This window comes from Dama dama, chromosome 1, assembly GCF_033118175.1.
Source record: "Dama dama isolate Ldn47 chromosome 1, ASM3311817v1, whole genome shotgun sequence".
In the NCBI taxonomy this organism is placed as follows: Eukaryota; Metazoa; Chordata; class Mammalia; order Artiodactyla; family Cervidae; genus Dama; species Dama dama.
The window spans coordinates 61,709,573-61,731,317 of record NC_083681.1 but is presented as its reverse complement, the minus strand read 5'-3'; the positions used below and the strand labels follow the sequence as shown (position 1 = coordinate 61,731,317).

The 21,745-nt window shown below is 40.4% G+C and overlaps 1 protein-coding gene across 2 annotated transcripts in view; it reads left to right on the top strand.

The window, feature by feature from the left end:
- The window catches only part of LOC133062397 (uncharacterized), a 191,263-nt gene that overhangs the window by 82,808 nt on the left and 86,710 nt on the right, over positions 1 to 21,745 (top strand). For both annotated transcript variants that reach the window (XM_061151346.1, XM_061151339.1), the window contains exon 2: positions 10,048 to 10,291. In XM_061151346.1, coding sequence (XP_061007329.1) covers positions 10,074 to 10,291 — 218 coding nt within the window. In that variant the 5' untranslated portion in view covers positions 10,048 to 10,073. The remainder of the gene's footprint in view (positions 1 to 10,047; positions 10,292 to 21,745) is intronic.

Below are 21,745 nucleotides of genomic sequence, written 5' to 3'. Positions count from 1 at the left end.
ACTTTTGTATCCTTTTGTATTAAGAGATTATTCTGCTTACCCCAATGTTAAAAACATAGTCTATAATACTTTCTAGAAACTTTATTGTTTTTTCTTTTACATTTAAATCAATAAATCATATAGAATTATGTGCATGTTTTGAGATGGGATAAAGTTTCATTATAAAATACAAGTTACTAAAAATATTATCCTTTCCCCATTGCATTTCAGTGGCACCTTTTTCATAAATTATTTGGTCTTGTAAGGATGGCCTGTTTCCCAGACCCACTGTTCTATTTCATCAATATGTTGGTACATCCTGTGCCAATACCACTGTTTCAATTAGGCTCTACTTTATAATAAGTCTTGATATTTGATAATGTAAATTCTTCAACTTTATTCTTTTTCATGTTTGTTTTGACTACTCTGTCTTTTACAGTTCTGTGTAAAATGTCTGATCAGTTTATTAGTTTTCATAGAAAAGCCAGCTGGGATTTTGATAAGAATTTATTTGAACTTAAATAGATCAATGGGGGAGACCCTCCCAAGACTTGGTCTTCCAGTCCACAGTTATGATAGATCCCTCCATTTATGTCATTCTTAATTTCTCCTGGCAGTGTTTCGTAGTTTTCAGTATATAGGTCTTGGGCAGTTTTTAATACTTCTGTTTCTAGGTTTCTGGTATTTATCATTTTGATGATAAAAAGTGCTGCACTCAATATGCCAGCAAATTTGGAAAACTCAGCAGTGGCCACAGGACTGGAAAAGGTCAGTTTTCATTCCCATCCCAAAGAAAGGCAATGCCAAAGAATGCTCAAACTACTGCACAATTGCACTCATCTCACATACTAGTAAAGTAATGCTCAAAATTCTCCAAGCCAGGCTTCAGCAATACATGAACTGTGAACTTCCAGACGTTGGAGCTGGTTTTAGAAAGGCAGAGGAACCAGAGATCAAATTGCCAACATCCACTGGATCATCAAAAAAGCAAGAGAGTTTCAGAAAAACATCTATTTCTGCTTTATTGACTATGCCAAAGCCTTTGACTGTGTGGATCACAAGAAACTGTGGAAAATTCTGAAAGAGATGGGCATACCAGACCACCTGACCTGCCTCTTGAGAAACCTGTATGCAGGTCAGGAAGCAACAGTTAGAACTGGATGGACATGGAACAACAGACTGGTTCCAAATAGGAAAAGGAGTACGTCAAGGTTGTATATTGTCACCCTACTTATTTAACTGATATGCAGAGTACATCATGAGAAATGCTGGGCTGGATAAAGCACAAGCTGGAATAAAGATTGCTGGGAGAAATATCAATAACCTCAGATATGACACCACCTTTATGGCAGAAAGTGAAGAAGAACTAAAGAGCCTCTTGATGAAAGTGAAAGAAGAGAGTGAAAAAGTTGGCTTAAAGCTCAACTTTCAGAAAACTAAGATCATGGCATCCGGTCCCATCACTTCATGGCAAATAGATGGGGAAACAGTGGCTGACTTTATTTTTCTGAGCTCCATAATCACTGCAGATAGTGATTGCAGCCATGAAATTAAAAGACGCTTGCTCCTTGGAAGGAAAGTTATGACCAACGTGGACAGCATATTAAAAAGCAGAGACATTACTTTGCCAACAAAGGTCTGTCTAGTCAAAGCTGTGGTTTTCCAGTAGTCATGTATGGTTGTGAGAGTTGGACTCTAAAGAAAGCTGAGCACCAAAGAATTGATGCTTTTGAACTGTGGTGTTGGAGAAGACTCTTGAGAGTCCCTTGGACTCCAAGGAGATCCAACCAGTCCATCCTAAAGGAGTTCAATCCTGGGTGTTCATTGGAAGGACTGATGTTGAAGCTGAAACTCCAATACTTTGGCCACCTGATGTGAAGAGCTGACTCATTTGAAAAGACCCTGATGCTGGGAGAGATGGAGGGCAGGAGAAGAAGGGGACGACAGAGGATGAGATGGTTGGATGGCATCACTGACTCGATGGACATGGGTTTGGGTGGACTCTGGGAGTTGGTGATGGACAGGGAGGCCTGGCGTGCTGTGGTTCATGGGGTCACAAAAAGTCAGACACGACTGAGCAACTGAACTGAACTTACTGATTCTTAGGTAGCATATATTTTACTAATAAAAATGGTATTGTTTTAGATTTTCCTTTTCCAGTTTTTTAGTGTTAATATTTAGAAACACAATTGACTTTTAAGTATGATTTAAAGGGACTTTGCTAAATTCACTTTTTAATCTTTAATAGATTATTCTGAATATGTTAGGTGTGTACTCATATCATCTGTGATTTTTTTCCTAAAAACATATAATTTTTTCCCTTGGACCACAATATAATGTTTAATAAAAATGATCACAGTCATTCTGATTTTATTCCCAATTTCAATGGTAAAACTTTCAATATTTTACCATTAATATACTTAATGTAAATTAAAAAAAAGATATTCTTTATTAGTTAAGGCAGTTTCTTTTATTCCTACTTTGTTAGGATTTTAATATGAATTGGCATTGAATTTCATCAAGTGCTTTTTTTCATATATTAGTGACAATATAACTTTTGTTATTTATTTAGTTAATGGGAGTAAATTATATTGATGGATTTTCAAGTTTTAAATCAGCTTAGTGTTATAAATTAAGTTAGTTGAGATCTATTCTCTTTTATGTCCCCAGTTTTGACATGCCAATATTTAATTTCATTTTGCCAAATTATTGCATCTATGTTCATAAGAGAGATTGGCTTATACTTTTCCTTTCTTGTAGTACTTTTTCTTTATTGGTATGTTTTGGTATCAAGGCTGTATAGGCCTCATAAAATGTGTTCAGAAGTGAATTCATTTTATCTGTTCTTTGGAATAATTTGTATAACAGTGGTATTAGTTCATGAAATAAAGAACTTACTGATGAAGCCATTTGGTCCTAAACTTTTCTTTGTGGACAGGCTTTTAATTATAGATGCATATTTGAATGGATATAAGGCTATTTGAATTTTCTATTTCTTCTTGTGTCAGTTTTGGTAAGTTAGTATCTTAAAAAATGAATTATCCATTTCACCTAAATTATCAAATTTTTTGATCTAAAGATATTTATAGCATCTTATCTTTTTAATACCTGTGAGATCTGTAGTGATGTCCCTTTTTCATTTCTTATATTGATAGTTTGTACCGTCTTTTCTCTTTATACTCTTACTATATTTTTAAATCAATTTTGTTTTATTTTCTCAAAGAACAAACTTTTAGCTTTATTATATTTTCTGCTGTAGTGATTGACAAAATATGGCCCATAAGTCAAATATAACCCATTACCTGTTTTGTAAACATAGTTTTGTTGAAACACAGCTGTGTCCATTCATTTTGTATTGACTACGCCTGCTTTGCATTACAATGGCAGAGATGAGTAGTTGTAACATATGGCCCACAAAATTTAAAATGTTTACCATTTGTACTTTACAGAAAAAGACTTCTCTACTGTGGTGTTTGTTTGTTTTGTTTTGTTCTTTTTGGTCTATTTTATTGCCTTTTGTTCTTATCTTCATTATTATTCTTGTACTTTCTTTGAGTTCAATTTGCTCCTCTTTTTAAGGTTATTGAGATGGATCCTTAGATCACTCCTTTTCATCCTTAGATTTTCACTTAACTATTGTGTTTTCTCTAGCTACATGTTAGGTATATCCCATAAGTTTTTATATGTCATATTTTTATTACCATTCTGTTGAAAATGTTTTATTTTCCATTGTGATTTCCTATTTAACTTTATTTATCATCTGGCCTTTGGGGATTTTTAAAATTGTGTTTTTGTTGTGGTTATTGTTATTGATTTTTAGATTAATTCCACTGTGGTCAGAGAACATACTCTGATTTTAATTCTTTAAAATTTTTTGAGACTTGTTTTATGTCCTAGTATATGTTTTATTTTGGTAACTTCTATATGTACCTGAGAATAATGTGTATTCTCCAATCAGTGGGTCCCGTGTTAAGGTTTTAATCATGTTCAATTTTCTATAGATTAATTTATTTTCTGCTACTTCTTTGAGCTATTGAGAGAGGTGTGTTAGAGCTACACATTGCAAGTGGGAATATGTTTATTAGTCCTGTAGTTTTGTTAGTTTTTACTATATTTGAGGCTATGTTATGAAATCTTCAGGTTGAATTGACCTGTTTATCTTTACCAAAATTTCTCTTTTGTGTGTAGTAATACTTCTTGCCTTAAAATCCATTTTGTCTGTCGTTAGTATATCTACATCACCCTTTTTTCTTGTTTATGTTTGTATGTTTTCTATCATTTTACTACTGAGTTTTCTTTTCCTTGTATTTAAGTTGTGTCTATTATAAATAACATGTAGTTGTGTTTTAAAAATATCCATTCTTAGAGTCTATGCCTATTATTTGGAGTACTTCATTGCAATTCATGTAATTACTGCTAATTTTTATTCTTGTCTATTTACTATCTTACAGTTTTTTTTTTTTTTTTTGTCTCAATCTGTTTTTGGTCCTCTCGTCTGACATATGGCTTTCTTTTGGCTTTGAAAAGTATCTTTATTGTTTAGTTTTCCCTTTGTTAATTAAATATTCTTTTTCTGATTATCCTAGAGATTATACCATGCTTCCTTGACTTATAGTCAATCTTAAATTAGGATTACTTATATATTCTACTAGATTCACCAATATTTTACATTTTTTCCTCATTTACTTTATCATCTTCTCCTTCATGCCCGTGTATTATCCCCCTACATACTCAACACACACACAGTATTCTTTCTGAACCATTTGGCAAGATGTTGCAGATGTCATACTTCTTTATTTTAAAATTCTTCAGTTTGTATCTACTAAAAACAAGGAATTTATCTTATGTAACTAAAGTACAACTTCAAAATTAGAAAATTTAGTATTGATACAATACTGTTATCTGATCTACAATCTAAAATTTTGTCAATTATTCCAATAATTTCCCTTATAGCAGAATCTTTTTCCCAGTTAAGTATGTAACCTAGGATTATTGCATTTAGTTGTCATGGTTGTTTAATCTCCTTTAATTGAAACAATTCTTCTCCCTTTGTCTTTCATGATCTTGATATTTTTGAAGAGTACAAGCAAGCACTTTGTAGAATTTTTAAATCTTGGTTTCTCTGGTGTTTCATTATGATTAGATTCAGGTATTTTACAATGCAATAACATTGTAAAATAACACAAAAGTGATGTTGTGTCCTTCTCAGGCCATTGTATCAGGAGGCATTTGATGTTCATTTGATTCAGTATTAGTGATACTAACTTTGATAACTTGCATAAGGAGCTGTCTTACCAGTATGAGCCATCATAAACTTAATACTGTTAATTTGTAATGAATAAGTAATTTGTGGGGAACTATTTTGAGACCGTGGAAATTATCTGCTTCTCACCAAACTTTTACCCAGTATACTTTATCATCCATCAATGATTGTTGACTGAATCAGTTATTCCTATGGTATTTGCAAAATGATGATTTTTCTAACTCCATTATCCTTTCTACATTTATGACTCAGCATACTGATGTAAGGGGTAACTTTCTTTTACCGCTATTTATTAATTTGGTAGACTTAAGAATTGTTATTTAATTCAAAATGTTATAATCCATTGATCTTGTTTTAATTTGATACTCAGATATTTCAGATTTGGCCATTGGGAACCCACTCAAACAAGTTCCCATGAACTTTTGACTTGCTCATCATTCTTTGTACATTTCATTACTTTCTGGCACAGTGAGATATTCCAGGATCATCTTTTACTTTATCTACCCTAGCATTGTAATCAATTGTTTCTTTTAAGGAGCCCTGGTTCCTTTCTCTGGAGGTGGGTATTTAGAAACTTAGATCTGGGAACTTCCTTGGTGGTTCAGTGGTTAAGACGCTGTGCTTCCAATGCAGGGGTTAAGAGTTCAATCCCTGGTTGGGAAACTAAGATTCCACATGCTGTGTGGTGTGGCCAAAAAAAAGAAAAAGAGTCTAGACACCAAGTGAAGTGAAAGTCACTCAGTTGTGTCTGACTCTGCAGCCCTACAACTATGCAGTTCTTGTAATTCTCCAGGCCAGAATAGTGGAGTGGGTAGCCTTTCCCTTCTCCAGGGGATCTTCCCAAACCAGGGATCAAACCCAGGTCTCCCGCATTGCAGGCAGATTCTTTACCAGCTGAGCCACAAGGGAAGCAGGCACCAAGTGTGCCGATTTTCTACTGCAGTAGAAAATGTAATATATTATATCTAGTCTCTGCCATTACATCTAGTCTCAGCTGGATTAGGAAATCTCTATCTCTGCCTCTAACCATGGAGTTCATATTGATGATCCTAGATCTAATCGAACACCAGAATGTTCACTTTAGTCTTTTTCCTTTCTATATTTGTAAGCCCTTTTTACAAGTGACAAATCTGGCTCAGATTATTCTCAGTATATTTTACTCACTTGCCTAGGCTTAGATTCACAGAGAGTATTTTAGATTTGCTACCCCTACCACTATAAAAAATCATGCTGATTAACCAGTGTTCAATGCTTATAAAAAGATTTTTGTTTCCAAACTGAGAGTATATAATTAAAACTCTGCATTCAAAAGTAATTATTTTTCCCTTCAGTGTGATTATTGTTATTCATATGAATTTTAGTTAGGCTCATTTATTTCTGTTTGTATTCCATTTTTGGTTTCTTTCCCCTCCATCATTGTTAATTTAACATCATCATCATCCTTATTTTGTATGAGTATATAAAGCATTAGCACGCTTCCAAAACTCAAAATTACACAAAAATCTATATTCAGAGGAGTATTACTTCCCCTTTCCCACCCCATGCACCTTAATGCACCCTTGTAAATTTCTGGTTCATCCTTCCTGGATTTGTTTTTTAAAATAAAAGTAAATACATTTATATTATCTTATTTCCTCTTCTTTCTTGCACAAAAGTATCATTCTGTATATGCCCTTTTGCACTTTGCTTTTGATGATTTTTTTTTTTTTTTCGGCTGCTCTGGGTATTTCATTGCAGCATGTGTGCTTGGTTTGCCCCCTGGCATGGGGGCTCTTAGTTCCCCAAGCAGACATTGAACTTGTGTCCCTTTCATTGGAAGGTGGATTCTTAACCACTGGACAACCAGGTTAAAAACTACTGCTTTTATTGATAGACAACAAATATATTCTGTCAATCACTCCATATCATGTCTTATTTAGTTTTTATTTACAGTTACGTAGTATACTATTGGGGCTTCCCTTGTGGTTCAGCCGGTGAAGAATCTGCCTGCAATACGGGAGACCTGGGTTCGATCCCTGGGTTGGGAAGATCCCCTGGAGCAGGGAAAGGCTACCCACTCCAGTATTCTGGTCTAAAGAATTCCGTGGACTGTACAGTCCATGGGGTCCCAAAGAGTTGGACAAGACTGGGCGACTTTCACTTTCAGTATACTATTGTGCGAATATACCATAGTTCATTCAACCAATCTCTTATGTGTATGTGTTTTTTTTTTAATGTGTGTTTTTTCACAATATCTTTTAGTTACAAATAATGTCCTTTGTTCATATGTTTTCTTTCTTTTTTTTTTTTTTACATTCTTGAAGGTGTATTTTCAAGGAAAATTATTAGATGCAATTTAAAAGGTAAGCTTACTTGTGGTTTTGTTAGATATTATCAAATTCTCCTCCCATAAAGGTGTGGGAGACATTCCCACCAGCGATGTATAAAAGTCTCTTTTCTTGTGGCTGTGTCAACAGAATGTGCTATCAAGCTTTGTAATTTTTACCAAATCTAATAATTGAGAAATGGTATCTCAGCACAGGTATAATTTCTATTATAACTAAAGTTGTCCATTTTTCATATATTTGAAAGTCATTTAAAATCTTTATCTGTGAATTGTCTGTGACTTTTGCTTATTTTTGTATTGGGTTTTTGACATTTCTTCCCTTCAGTTTTAGAATTCTTTATGTGTTGGAATGGATATTTTATTTCTGATGTATGTTAATCATAGCTATTTTGAAATCTGTGTGAGCCTTTACTAAAATTAATTCTTCTGTTCCTTTTTGCTAGTAGACTTGGTATTTTTGAGTGAAGGCCAGTCTTTGTGTATAAAATGATGATGTACAGGCTCTGGATGGTGGTGTTTCCCTTCAGAGATGATTTCATTTTCTACTAGCTGACATATGATATATGGGTAGATAATCTTGATCAAGGCTTGTCAATGTAAGGCTTGCCTTCATTCTAAGGGAGTAATACTTCTTGGGTCGAAACTGAAAGTCTAGTCTTCCCCCTCCTCCTTGTCAGCCCTGAAAGCTCATTTTTGGGTCCTCAGTGTAATGAGACTCTCGTCTCCTTCTGAGACTTTAGCCATATACAGTTGCTTCAGCTAGTTTCTCTCTTTTCTCTGAGCATGTGCAGCTTGAGAGTCAGCAAAGGCCTTGAGGGGAATTTGCTCACTTTCTCCAGGGACTTGGCCTTTCAATTTTTGTTAACTCTTCGACCACAGCGAGACTACTTACTGCAAGCTCTAGGTTGCTGTTATTTCTTCAGCCTTTATTCCCCAATGTGGCAAATTAGCAAATGCCCTGATGAGAAACAGCAGTATACAGGGGTGCAGCCTGGAGAGTCCTGCTGCCTTGATTTTTCTCTTCAAACCTCCACACAGCTTTGCTTGTGTGTCTCATCTAGTTCCTGTAGTTGTTCTCAGAGGGGTTATTCTGATACTGGTTATTCCATCATAGATGGTTGCAGCAGTCATCTTTCCACTGAGCACATCTCTTTAAATTTGTATAGAAATGAGAAAACACAGTCAAATTGATAAAATATTTAAAAATTGACAAGGAAATTGGCCTGCTTGTACACTGCTGTGGAGGATATAAATTGGTACCACCTTTCTGGAGGGCATTAACTTATATCAAAATCCTTAACAATGTACTCTTTGACCCAGTAATTCTGCTTCTAAGTATTTATCCTAAGAAGATAATCACAGATGTGTGTGAAGGTTTATTTACAAAGATTCCAATCCCAGTTAACAAACTTGGAATCAAAATCCTCAGTTTGCAACGAAAGAATATTTGATAAATTGTGGTGCTTCTATACAATGGAATATAACGGAATCCAGCATTGCAAGTGACAGAAGAGAATGTTTAAGCATATTTATTACTCTCTCCTAGAGGAGGGCATGGCATCCCACTCTCCTTGCCTGGAGAATCCCCATGGACAGAGGAGCCTGGCGGGCTATAGTCCATGGGCTGCAAAGAGCCGTACATGACTGAGTGACTAAGTACAGCGCAGCATAGACACTCTCTATGTAACATTAGCGAGTATTGTTAAGCACAGGCGATTACAAAGCAATGTGAGCAGTATGATCCTGTTTAAGAATGTGTATGCAGATATATAAGACGGGAGTAATGCACATGGAAGTGTTAATAGCTGGTATTGTTGGGTTTTTTCCTCCTTTGTGCGTCATCTAAAAAATTTCCATAGGACGTTACTTTTGTTCTAAAGGAAAATTAATGCCCTTAAAAGAAAAACCCGGGACTTTCCTGGTAGTCAGGTGGTTAAAACTTGGTGCTCCCAACGCAGAGGGCACAGGTTCAATCCCTGGTCAGGGAACTAAGATCCCACATGCCAAAAAAAATAAATAAATAAATAAAAGAAAAAACCCTTACAGTTGATAGGCCCAACTGATAATATTTTCTAGTAAACATTTTATTTTATACTGGTTGCCTAAGCTCTGTCTTTATGCCCTTAGTGATGGTACAGATTTTGTCAGAAACAGTGCCCACCTTGAAATACTTTGTGGAGTAGAGCACCTCCATAGAAATGTACTTTAAATTCTTACTGGTCAAATTCAAACAAAGGCTTCACCTGTTTCTGTCAGTGTGTGTCAAAACCTTTTAAATAAGGAATCCTTTTTAAAAAGTCAGTAGGTTTGTGGTAAGGACCTGGATTATCGGGGAAGATTTATTTCCTAGCCAAAAAAAAAAAAAAAGTCTAATTTCCTTTCGAAACCAATGGTCAAGATTTAATGCAATTGCCTTTGTAAAAGTAACATCAAGATTTCTGAAGACCATTCTCATCCTCTGTTGCTTTTTCTCTTGAAGGTACTGTCCAAGGCAGCAGCCCCAGTATGACCTCTTGGGTTTCAAGGCTGCTTCCTCGGAATGGCCGTTCCTTGGCTACAGCATCAGAGAACCAGCGAGCTGAGGATCGCCATCGGCACCAGGAGGCCTACGGGTACTTCTTGCCCATCCAGACGAGGTGGCAGGACAATGACCAGTACGGCCACGTGAACAATGTCGTGTACTACAGCTACTTCGACACGATTATCAACCAGTATTTGATCAGGTAGGTGTGGGCTCTTCAGCCCCCATCCTCATGTCACCTTTCTGGCGTGCTCTGGTGGGGGCAAGTGCAGGGCATTCTGGGAGGAGATGCCCATTTTCCTCTAGTGTTTTTGCTGGTATGGCTCCTTTGTTGAGCCAACTTGAAGTCAGGTTATTCTGGAGAACAGCTGGACCAATAGGTGAGTGAGGAGGATTCTGTTGCCCTGCTGCGCCTGCAGTCGCAGGTGTTTGTCTGTCTTGGTCCTTTGCACTAAATCGTCAGCAAATGTGCAGGCTTTGAATCTCAATTAAGCAACTGCACAACAAGCCATGTAATATCCAAACCCTGAAACTTGAGCAGACAGTAACATCAGCCCTCAAGGCCTTTTTGTGAGAAAAGCAGCTGCTTCCCCCACCAAGGGCATATAACAGGGGAGGAGAGAGAGACTAAAGAGTAAAGATACATATTGTAGCCTCTGAATGCCATGACGACAGGATCGCTGCCTGAGGTGTGTTTCCAAGATTGGTTAGTGTATGTTTGTTAATATTATTCTCTGTATGAAAGACTGGGCTGCCCACAGTGCTGTGTAAATCCCAGCTCCAACTTGTATTAACTGTGTAGTTTGGATCAAATTATTTAACCTTATTGAGTCTTTTGTAAAAATAACTCACATATATTGAGAGTTTTCTCTACGTCTAGCACTGTGAAGCCTTTTGCACAGCCTTTCTTGTTTAATCTTAAAACAACTTGATGAGAGAGAGAGTAGCAGATTGTCGGTCCACTGCCTGAACCCCCTTGCCTGTACCTTTCAGGGGATGCTGGCCTGACTCTCAGCTATGAACACTAACATTTCTTCGCCTAAGGACTTCCTCTGGCCACCAGAGCCCCTTTTGCAGGCAGGCCAGAAGCCCAAGGAATCAGTCCTCCCTAAAAGCAACCTTCAGTCACTGACTGATGGGAGTTAGTGTATAATATGAATACCCCAACTTCCTTACTCCTTGGCTGAGTTATCTGAGCTGCATGCTGTACACAGGCTCCCAGGCCTGCCTAGTGGGATTAGGCTTCATTTCCCAGATTGGTAGCTTGAAAAAAACCGAGATAAAATGTACACACCATAAAACATGAGAGTGAAAGTCGCTCATTCATGTCGGACTCTTTGCGACTCCATGGACTATATAGTCCATGGAATTCTCCAGGCCAGAATACTGGAATAAGTAGCCTTTCCCTTCTCTAGGGGATTTTCCCAACCCAGAGAGCAAACCCAAGTCTCCCGCATCCCTGGCGGATTCTTTCCCAGCTGAGCCACAAGGGAAGCCCACCATAAAACGTGCTATTTTAAAACCACTTAAGCATATAATTTGGTGGTTTTAGTATATTCACAATGCTGTCTGGCCATCACCACCATCTAATTCCAGAACTCCATCCCCCCCCCCCCGCCTTAAAAGAAACCCCATATCTGTTAGTAGTCATTTTCAGTTTCTCTCTCCTCCCATCCTCTGTCTCTATAGATTTGCCAATTCTGGACATTTCATATAAATGGAATCATAGTATATGTGATCTTTTGTGTTTGGTTTCTTTCACTTAGCATTATGTTTTTGAGGTTGGTCAATATTGCAGCTTTTATTAGTACTTTGTTTCCTTTTATGGTCGAATAATAATCCATTGTATTGATATTTTGTTTGTTCGTCATTGGATGAACATTTGGGTTGTTTCCACTTTTTGGCTATTATGAATAATGCTGCTATGCACATTTGTGTACAAGTTTTTGTGTGGACATGTTTTCAGTTCTTTTGGGTATGTACCTAGAATGGAATTGCTTGAATCATAGGGTAACTCATATATTTAACTTTTTAGTAACCATCAAACTGTTTTCCTTAATGACTATACCATTTATATTCCCACCAAAATGATGAGGATTTCAATTTCTGCACATCCTTGCCAATACTTGTTACTGTCTGTCTTTTTTGCTTGTAGTCATCCTGGTGGAAATGAAGTGGTATCTCATTTTGATTTGCATTTCCCTGATAACTAATGATGTTCAGGATATTATCATGTCCTTGTTGGTCTTTGGTATATCTTCTTTGTAAACATACCTATTCAGATCCTTTCCCCATTTTTCAACTGGGGTATTTGGATTTCTACTGTTGGGTTGTGAGAGTTCTTTATATATTCTGAATACTACACCCTTATTATAAATGATTCACAAATACCTTCTCCCGGAGATCAAGATGTTGGAGTAGAGGGATGTGGAGCTTACTCACTTCCATAAATACTTCAAAATATATCTATACGTGGAATAATTCTCAAGAATATCTACTGAAAGCCTGCAGAAGATCTCATGCAACCAAAGCTGCAAGAAAGATCCCCACCTGCTTGGGTAGGACTATGGGAAAAAGGGAAAAGACAAATACTTTCTCCCATTCTGTGTTCTTTTTTTTTTTTTTTTCCACTTTCTTGCTAGTGTCTATTGACATGCATGAGCTTTTATTTTTTATTTTTTTTATTAGTTGGAGGCTAATTACTTCACAACATTTCAGTGGGTTTTGTCATACATTGATATGAATCAGCCATAGATTTATGCATGAGCTTTTAATTTTGATGACAGTGGTCACTTCTTAAATAGCAAATGCTTTATTGGCTACTTTCTCCTCTTGTCCCTTCCTCACTTCTGCAGGATGATTTAATCTATAAGATGTACCTTATAGTTTGCACTCACAGTGCAAATTTGCTATGTATAGAGAAACTAAATGTCTTCTTTCTTCAAAAGAATAGAACAACTTTCACTTGAGACTGCCTGGTTCTCTCAAATGCTATGTAGTCCTGAACTGTCACACTGATTTCACTTTGTGTGCACCTGTCAGTGATTCCTCCAGAACTGACTTACACTTGCTTACTTATGAATAATAAATGTTTTTTTCAGCACTCGTGTTAGCTTTTAGGAGAATGTGTGCTTTATACTTTGAAATCCACAGCAGGAGGTGAAAACAGTATTTGAGGCTTTTTGTAATTTCACATCATTTGTCACATAGGGAAACTTGACAATGAATTTTCCCAACTCGCTCCAGGGCTACTTACTCTTTTTAAAGGAAGGATCAGCCTTGTAATTTCTTTGGGTTGACTCTTAATTTTATTGCCGTTGAGAGCTAGTGGTGTGTCTTAGTTTAGGTTTCCGTGTGTGTGTGTGTGTGCGCGCGCGTGTAAGTAACTTCATTCGTGTCTGACTTTGTGATCCCATGGACTGTAGCCTGCCAGGCTCCTCTATCTGTGGAATTCTGCAGGCAAGAATACTGGAGTGGGTAGCCATTTCCTCCTCCAGGGGATCTTCGTGACCCAGGGATCAAACCTGCATCTCTTACGTCTCCTGCATTGGCAGGCAGGTTCTTTACCACTAGTGAGTGCCACCTGGGAAGCCCTAGGTTGCTCCAATAGAAATACAAACTACTGGCTTGGATAACAAGTTTCTTTCTCCCAGTTCTGGAAGCTGGGAAGCCCAGATCAGGATGCCAGCATGGGCGAGTTCTGGGAAGGGCCCTCTTTTTGGTTTACAGACACTTGCCTTCTTGCTGTATCCTCTCATGACCAAAAAATGAGAGACAGAGCCACCCTCATCACCTCATCTCAATCTGATTGCCTCCCAGAGGCTCCACCTCCTTCCTAATACCATTCCATCAAAGGGTAGGGCTTCAATTTTTGAGTTCAAGAGGGAATGCAGACGTGCAGTCTACAGCATCACTTTTGTGACTTTTGAAGTCTTTCATTTGTAAATGGGCCTTCTAGAAAGGCAGTGTGCAGATAATGGTTGAGTCCTTCACCCAGTGGAGATTGTGTCTGTGTGGTCTCAATTCATTATCAACCATTTCATCCAGGTTCTGCTTCTGCCAGTCCTGGGGGGTAGGGAAGGGGATTGGCAGCATGTGAGGAAGAATTTCTGCCACAGTAGTGTCCTGTTTCATGTAGAAATCCCCAGATATTACGCATTGACTCCAAAACTGTGAAAATACCCTGACCATTGTGACCAGAGACTTCCTGATCATGGCAAAAAATGGATTCACCTTCATATGTTTTCTAAGAGATCTGAGGGTTGTTTAATATTAGGGCTGCTCACTTGACTGTCGGAAGCCAAGCCAGCACCACAGAGAGGTGTGAGGACCCTGGGAAGACCGGCCAGGGAGAGGCAGGCTCGTTGCCCCAGTGCGAGTCAGTGTGAGGAAGGCAGCTGGTCAGGTGGAAGCGGTGCCTCCCAGCCTGGCCTGCTCACTGGCCCTCTTCCACCTGGCTTTTCTAAGGATGGGTGGCTCTGCACATGTGCCAAACACCGTGGGATAATCAACGAACCACACCCGTGTCTAGAAGATTCCCTGTTTGAGGAGGGTCTTCTCCAGGAGAGAGAACCAGGGTATAATGGAGGCTGTGGAGGGGGAAGGAGAGACAGTGGAAAAGGCCATGCAGACTGCCCAAAGTTCCCATCACTTTGACACGCAGAAGGGGTTAAGTCATTCTTGAACAGTTTATCGCTCATCAATTGTAATTAAATATGTTTATATTAAATTATGTTCTGTAATTAATGTAAAATCCTTTAGCCTATGCTGTTATTAGAACCAGATGCTGAAGTACCAACAGTATTTCAACATGACTGTGCTGCCTCGCCAGCTGTCTAACTGTAATTACTTTAATCTCAGCTTGTTATCTAATTATCACCTTTGTAAAGGGAAAAGTACTCTCTAATGCTTACTGATTGTTTCAGATGATGATGAAGAGCGGGGAACAGCTGTCAGAGATCGTGGGCCCTGCTTATCACCACGAAGGAACTTATCCTGAGACCTAGTCTGGGCCAAACTGCTGAAAAAAGGTGTCCCAGGCAGGAACTGGGGACTGGCCAGTAAGGGGAGACAGTTGGTGTGCTGGTGAAGGGTGTGGCCCCTGTGGATAGACTGTCAGGTGACGTCTGTTTCCTCCAGTGATGGCAGGGAGGTGGGGGGACAGGTTAGTTAACCTGTTTAAGACTCAGTTGTCCCATCTGTAACATGGAGGCAGTAATGATACTAGAATCTACCTCAAGGATTGCTGTGGAGACCAAATGAAGTACAGCATATGAAGCCGTTAGTGCGGTGTCTGATAAAATATACATACTTAGTAGATGTTAACTGTTTTTTTTTTTTTGATAAAAATCAGTGTTGGTTTTCAATATTTCCATCTTGGTCTTTGAAACAATTGAAATGGGTGTCTAAATGCCAGCAGCTTGACATGACCAGTGTGTTTTCCAAGTAATGCTGATGTCTGTCCTTTTGGGACTGAAATTTACCTTTGCATTGCTTATTCAAAAATGGTTCACCCAACCAATGTAAATAAGTATTGTCAGGGAAATCTTGAAGCTCTTGAGGGGGAAATAAACTGTTTTGGAGTATCCTTCAGTACTTTATGCATGTGCTTGCGTTTCAGCAATTGATTTGGTAACTGTATTACATTCCAAAATAATCATTAAAACAGATAGTCTTAGGATGTTATTAAGCCTTTACTATCCTCTCAGCTTTATCTCTCAGGGCTGCACTCCCATCAGAGGGGAGCTGGCAGTCTCTTCATGCTATGAAATAGAACCTCTGTCCATCCAGTTGACTGGACGTGAGGTCCTTGAGGGCAGGACAGGCCCTTCGTCATTCTTCTGTATCCTGAGTAGATTGCCCTGCCTGGCAGATATTTTGTCCTCCCTTAGGAAGTATTCCTGAAAGAACTAAACAAAAGAACTCAACCTCAGACCATGCTGATCACCCAGGGTTTTTCGTTTCCCAGTGGCAGGAAGAAACGCTGCCTCCTGGGGCTGCAGGGCAGGTCTCAGTCTCCCATGCTTGTTTTTGCCACCTATTACTGGGCTCCTGTGGAGGCTCAGATGGTAAAGAATCCACCTGCAATGCCAAAGACCTGAGCTCAATCCCTGATTGAGAGGATTGACTGGAGAAGGGGATGGCAACCCACTCCTGTTTCCAGGTGGCTGTAGTCATAGAGAACTCGCCTGCCAATGCAGGAGACATAAGAGACACAGCTTCAATCCCTGCAACCTTCCCAGGGTCAGGAAGATCCCCTGGAGGATGGCATGGCAACCCACCCCAGGATTCTTGCCTGGAGAACCGCATGGACAGAGGAGCCTGGTGGGCTATGGTCCATAGAGTTGCAAAGAGTCAGGCATGACTAAAGTGACTTAGCATGCACACACTGCATCCTCATGCCAGGAAACCACAAAGCAGGCCTGCAGGGAGAAAGATCAGAGCGTGCAGTGTGGTCTGACCTTCATGGTGACATGTCAGCCATGTGTGGTTCAGCAGTGAGAGGATCAGGAGACCTGAACTGACCCATCCCAAAGCAGGCCGCCCGAGAAGGGCAGAGTAGCGGGTCTTTAACGTCAGGAATGCCCAGGTGCAAAGAGGGCTGCTCTGCGAGAAGGCTCCCACTATTCATCAGAACAGAAATACTACGAACTCCATATAAACTCCCTTCAGTAGAAGGCACACATCCAACAATGAAGTTATTCTTGGTTACAGTATATTTGGCGCATCCCTGGTGACTCGGTGGTAAAGAATCTGCCTGCAGTGCAAGAGGGGCCAGACACATGAGTTTGATCTCCGGGTCAGGAAGATCTCCCGGAGGAGGGCATGGCAACCCACTCCAGTACTCTTGCCTGCAGAATCCCATGGACAGAGGAGCCTGGTGGGCTCCAATCCATGGGGTTGCAAAGAGCTGGACACGACTGAAGTGACTTAGCACACACGCACACACAATATATTTGGGTATTGAAGGAAATCGCCTGAAAGGAGAGAATCAACCCAGCAGCAGATACCTCAAGTCTCTGTCTGAGCCTCATCTCCCATCACTCCTCTCATGGTTCCTTTGTCTCCTGCGATGGTAAAACCACGTGGTTGCTCACCAGCCGTGTGCTGATTCACAGCTCTGTGCATTTGGTTCAGCTGTTGCCTCTACCTGGAACGCCCCTGCTCCTATTCTTCAACAGTCCGACCCTCCCAACTGCCCGTCACAGGTATTAATAGGACTTGTGCCCATTCTCTGTATCCCCGTAGGATCCTGGCTCTTCTGTACCAGAGACCCAGAAACTTACAGTAAACAGCCAGATATGAAACAGCCAGGTACGAAGTATTTTTGTCTTGGTGGTGGGCTGTGTAGCCGCTCTGAGGCTCTGCTGCTGTGGTGGGAAGGCAGCCGTAGACAGCGTGTGGTTGAATCAAGGAAACCTTAGTGGAGTTCCCTGCTTGTTCCGTTTGTCTGTGCTCTTGTGGTTTCACAGTCCAAGTGACTCTTCTGGCTGCTTTGTCATGATCACTGATGCAGTGGCACTGAATTTTTCCTCTCCTGATGATGTGTCACCCAAATCTGAACTCCTCAGAATAGGGACTGCAGTGTCTTAGCCTTGCTTTCCTCAGAGAGCAGAACAGAGACAAGCTTGTGCATACAGGTGGTTTGTTTTAGAAATGGGTCCCCAGGGAGAAGGAGGGGGGCCCAGGAGGAGTGAACTCGAAGGAAGGCCAACCCAGTATTACTGGGCTGATCAGCAGAGTGGGCAGCAGCAGCCGGATCCCACTGGGCATCCCCCTCCCCCTCCAGGAGCTGTGTAGAATGGGCCTTGGAGTTCTCTGCCCACAGGACAGAAACAGGAGCATTTATCCACTGGCTCCATCCCTCCTTGGTCAAGGTTTGCTCTATGGAGTATTAGCTCCTTTTTTCTCCAAGTGTGTGCATGTGTCAGATTCACTGAACGGATTGCTGCCACCCTAGGTCAGAAAGCGGGAGACTCTCCACGCTGTCCAGGCAGAGGGCTGCCCGGTCACACCTGAGCACCAGCAGGGCCGGTTGCTGCAACAATGGCTGGAAATCAAAAGGGGGAACTGAGGAGGTGAGGCCACCTGGCAGAGGTGTCCGAACGTGTACTGTACCTGTTCCGTTGCCCAGCGTAGTAAGCTGCAAGTGCAGCAACAGTGGTTAAGAGGACAGCTGCGGGCGCCAGACTGCTCAGGTTTTGCTTCTGGTGCTTCTTCTTACTGACTGTGTCATCTCAGGCGTCCTCCTTAGCCCCCACTTCTTCACTCCTCTCTAGAGTGGGGATTACAGTCCTTACTTCAAAGGCTGTTGTGACGGACAGGATGCTTAGAAAGGGGCCCATGTTACATGCTCAGCCAATGATAGGTACTTAGTAAATACTGAAGGGTTTTTGACAGTGGGCTTTTGTAAGCCAATACTTCTATCTTTGTTTATTTTTTAATGTTTGACTAAATACATTCAACACTCCTTTCAAAAGAGTATTGAAATACTGAAATACCTTACCAAATAAAAAGCATTAAGTAAGTCTTTTTCATTAGAAATGGAAAAATAGAAAATAAGAAAGAAAAAGGCACAAAACATCAACCTACTGCTGAGATTGAGTATGACATTAACCTCTGGGCTTCCTAGCACCCCAAAAACAAGGGAAACAAGCTATATAGTTCTTATTATCTGATTAGAGAAAACATTATTTCTTCCAGAAAAAACAAACTTTTTTCTCTCAAATTAAGTTCTAAAGGGAATTTAAAGGAATTTACTAAGGAGGCTTGAGCAACAACATCAAAAGGATGTAACTAGTGTGGAAAGAGAGATTTTTATCTGTTGCAAGTCTGACTGGTACTTGCCGTGTGTGGGTGCTCACTGAACAAATGAAAAATGGGAAGTGTTTTCAGTGGCAGATTTTCTTTCGAAAGAGCTGGTATCATGCCTCTGATAATGGGTATGAAAGCGTGACTCTTAAAGAATCTGCCTGCAATGTGGGAGACCTGGTTTTGATCCCTGAGTTGGGAGGGCATGGAGGAGAAGAATACCCACTCCAGTGTTCTTGCCTGGAGAATCCCATGGACAGAGGAGCCTGGCAGGCTGCAGTCCATGGGGTTGAAAAGAGTCGGACACGCCTGAGCAGCTAAGCACAGCACAGCGTCAGGTTTGGAGCCAGCGTGGAGGACAGAGGTGAGTGGGTCTGCCGCTGGGGATGTGTGTGGGGGACTGGGGAGTAGGTGGCAGGTCTTTCAGCTGCCTGCTTGCTCAGAAAGCTGGCCTGAGCACTCCGACCTCTGCTGCTTCCTCTTTCCAGGTCTCCTTCCTTGGTCCTCCATCTCAGGCTCACTGAGCAGACTCCTTCTGCGTCTTCCTGAGGACAGTCTTGCCCGTCCTCCCAGCACGAGACTTCCCTGCTGGGGTGGCCCTGGGTGTCCCAGTCAGCCAGACACCACACAGGGCTCTCTCTGCCTTTCTTCTTCTGAGTCTCATCTCTGAGACCCAGCATGAACCGTGTGCCCTCTTGAGTACATTTGTATCTCGGGGTCTCCGCTTACATATAGTTCCTCCATCAATCTGAAGTTCTCAGTTCAAATATTATGATCTACCTCCCCGAGTCCACGGAAATCTCATTATAAGTAAGGTAATCTCATTTGCCAGTGTGTGCTACAACCCACAGGCTCGGAAACGTCCAGATCCAGGATGCCTGGGAAGTCGGGCTGTCAGATTAATATACTGTGTGAAAATTGGGGCCGGAGGTCACCAGTCTCCTGATACACAAATCTCCCTCTGAGAATCTCATTTCATTCAGACTATCAGTTAGATTAGAAATACCCTAATTATCCCACTGAAATTAAATTACTTTATGTTAGGGTGATATAATGAACAACCATAAAGAGTAGATATACAACCAGTCATCTTATTAGTCACAGCAAGACCAGACCCTACACTAAATGGACCTTGCTGACTATTGTCAGCTAGTCCCTGTCTTCGTAAAAAGAAAGGGAAAGGGAAAGAGGAAGATGAGCTAGTTCTTGTGATTTTGCTTGGTGGGCTCCTGCTGCATTTCTCCACTGAGCTGCTAAGAGTTTCTCCCCAGAGGCGCTGCTTCTGGTCATTAGTGGGGGGAAAGCAGCCACTGTGCTCCTGACTTATTCATCCCCATGGCAATGGGAGGTCTCAGGACTTCCAGGACAGGGCCAGGCATGCACAGTCCTTCACTTCCTTTTAAAAAAAATTTAAAAAAAAAATTTTTTTATTAGTTGGAGGCTAATTACTTCACAACATTTCAGTGGGTTTTGTCATACATTGATATGAATCAGCCACAGATTTACACATATTCCCCATCCCGATCCCCGCTCCCACCTCCCTCTCCACCCGATTCCTCTGGGTCTTCCCAGTGCACCAGGCCGGAGCACTTGTCTCATGCATCCCACCTGGGCTGGTGATCTGTTTCACCATAGATAGTATACATGCTGTTCTTTTGAAATATCCTACCCTCACATTCTCCCACAGAGTTCAAAAGTCTGTTGTGTATTTCTGTGTCTCTTTTTCTGTTTTGCATATAGGGTTATCGTTACCATCTTTCTAAATTCCATATATATGTGTTAGTATGCTGTAATGTTCTTTATCTTTCTGGCTTACTTCACTCTGTATAAGGGGCTCCAGCTTCATCCATCTCATTAGGACTGGTTCAAATGAATTCTTTTTAAGGGCTGAGTAATATTCCATGGTGTATATGTACCACAGCTTCCTTATCCATTCGTCTGCTGATGGGCATCTAGGTTGCTTCCATGTCCTGGCTATTATAAACAGTGCTGCGATGAACATTGGGGTGCACGTGTCTCTTTCAGATCTGGTTTCCTCAGTGTGTATGCCCAGAAGTGGGATTGCTGGGTCATATGGCAGTTCTATTTCCAGTTTTTTAAGAAATCTCCACACTGTTTTCCATAGCGGCTGTACTAGTTTGCATTCCCACCAACAGTATAAGAGGGTTCCCTTTTCTCCACACCCTCTCCAGCATTTATTGCTTGTAGATTTTTGGAGGCTATTCTACCCAAAGCAATCTATAGATTCAATGCAATCCCTATCAAGCTACCAATGGTATTTTTCACAGAACTAGACCAAAGAATTTCACAATTTGTATGGAAATACAAAAAACCTCGAATAGCCAAAGTAATCTTGAGAAAGAAGAATGGAACTGGAGGAATCAACCTGCCTGACTTCAGACTCTACTACAAAGCCACAGTCATCAAGACAGTATGGTACTGGCACAAAGACAGAAATATAGATCAATGGAACAGAATAGAAAGCCCAGAGATAAACCCACGAACCTATGGACACCTTATCTTTGACAAAGGAGGCAAGGATATACAATGGAAAAAAGACAACCTCTTTAACAAGTGGTGCTGGGAAAACTGGTCAACCACTTGTAAAAGAATGAAACTAGAACACTTTTTAACACCATACACAAAAATAAACTCAAAATGGATTAAAGATCTAAATGTAAGACCAGAAACTATAAAACTCTTAGAGGAGAACATAGGCAAAACACTCTCTGACATAAATCACAGCAAGATCCTCTAAAAATTTTTTTACTTTTAATTTTCATTAGAATATAGTTGCTTTACAATCCTGTGTTAGTTTCTAATATATAGCAAAGTGAATCCGTTA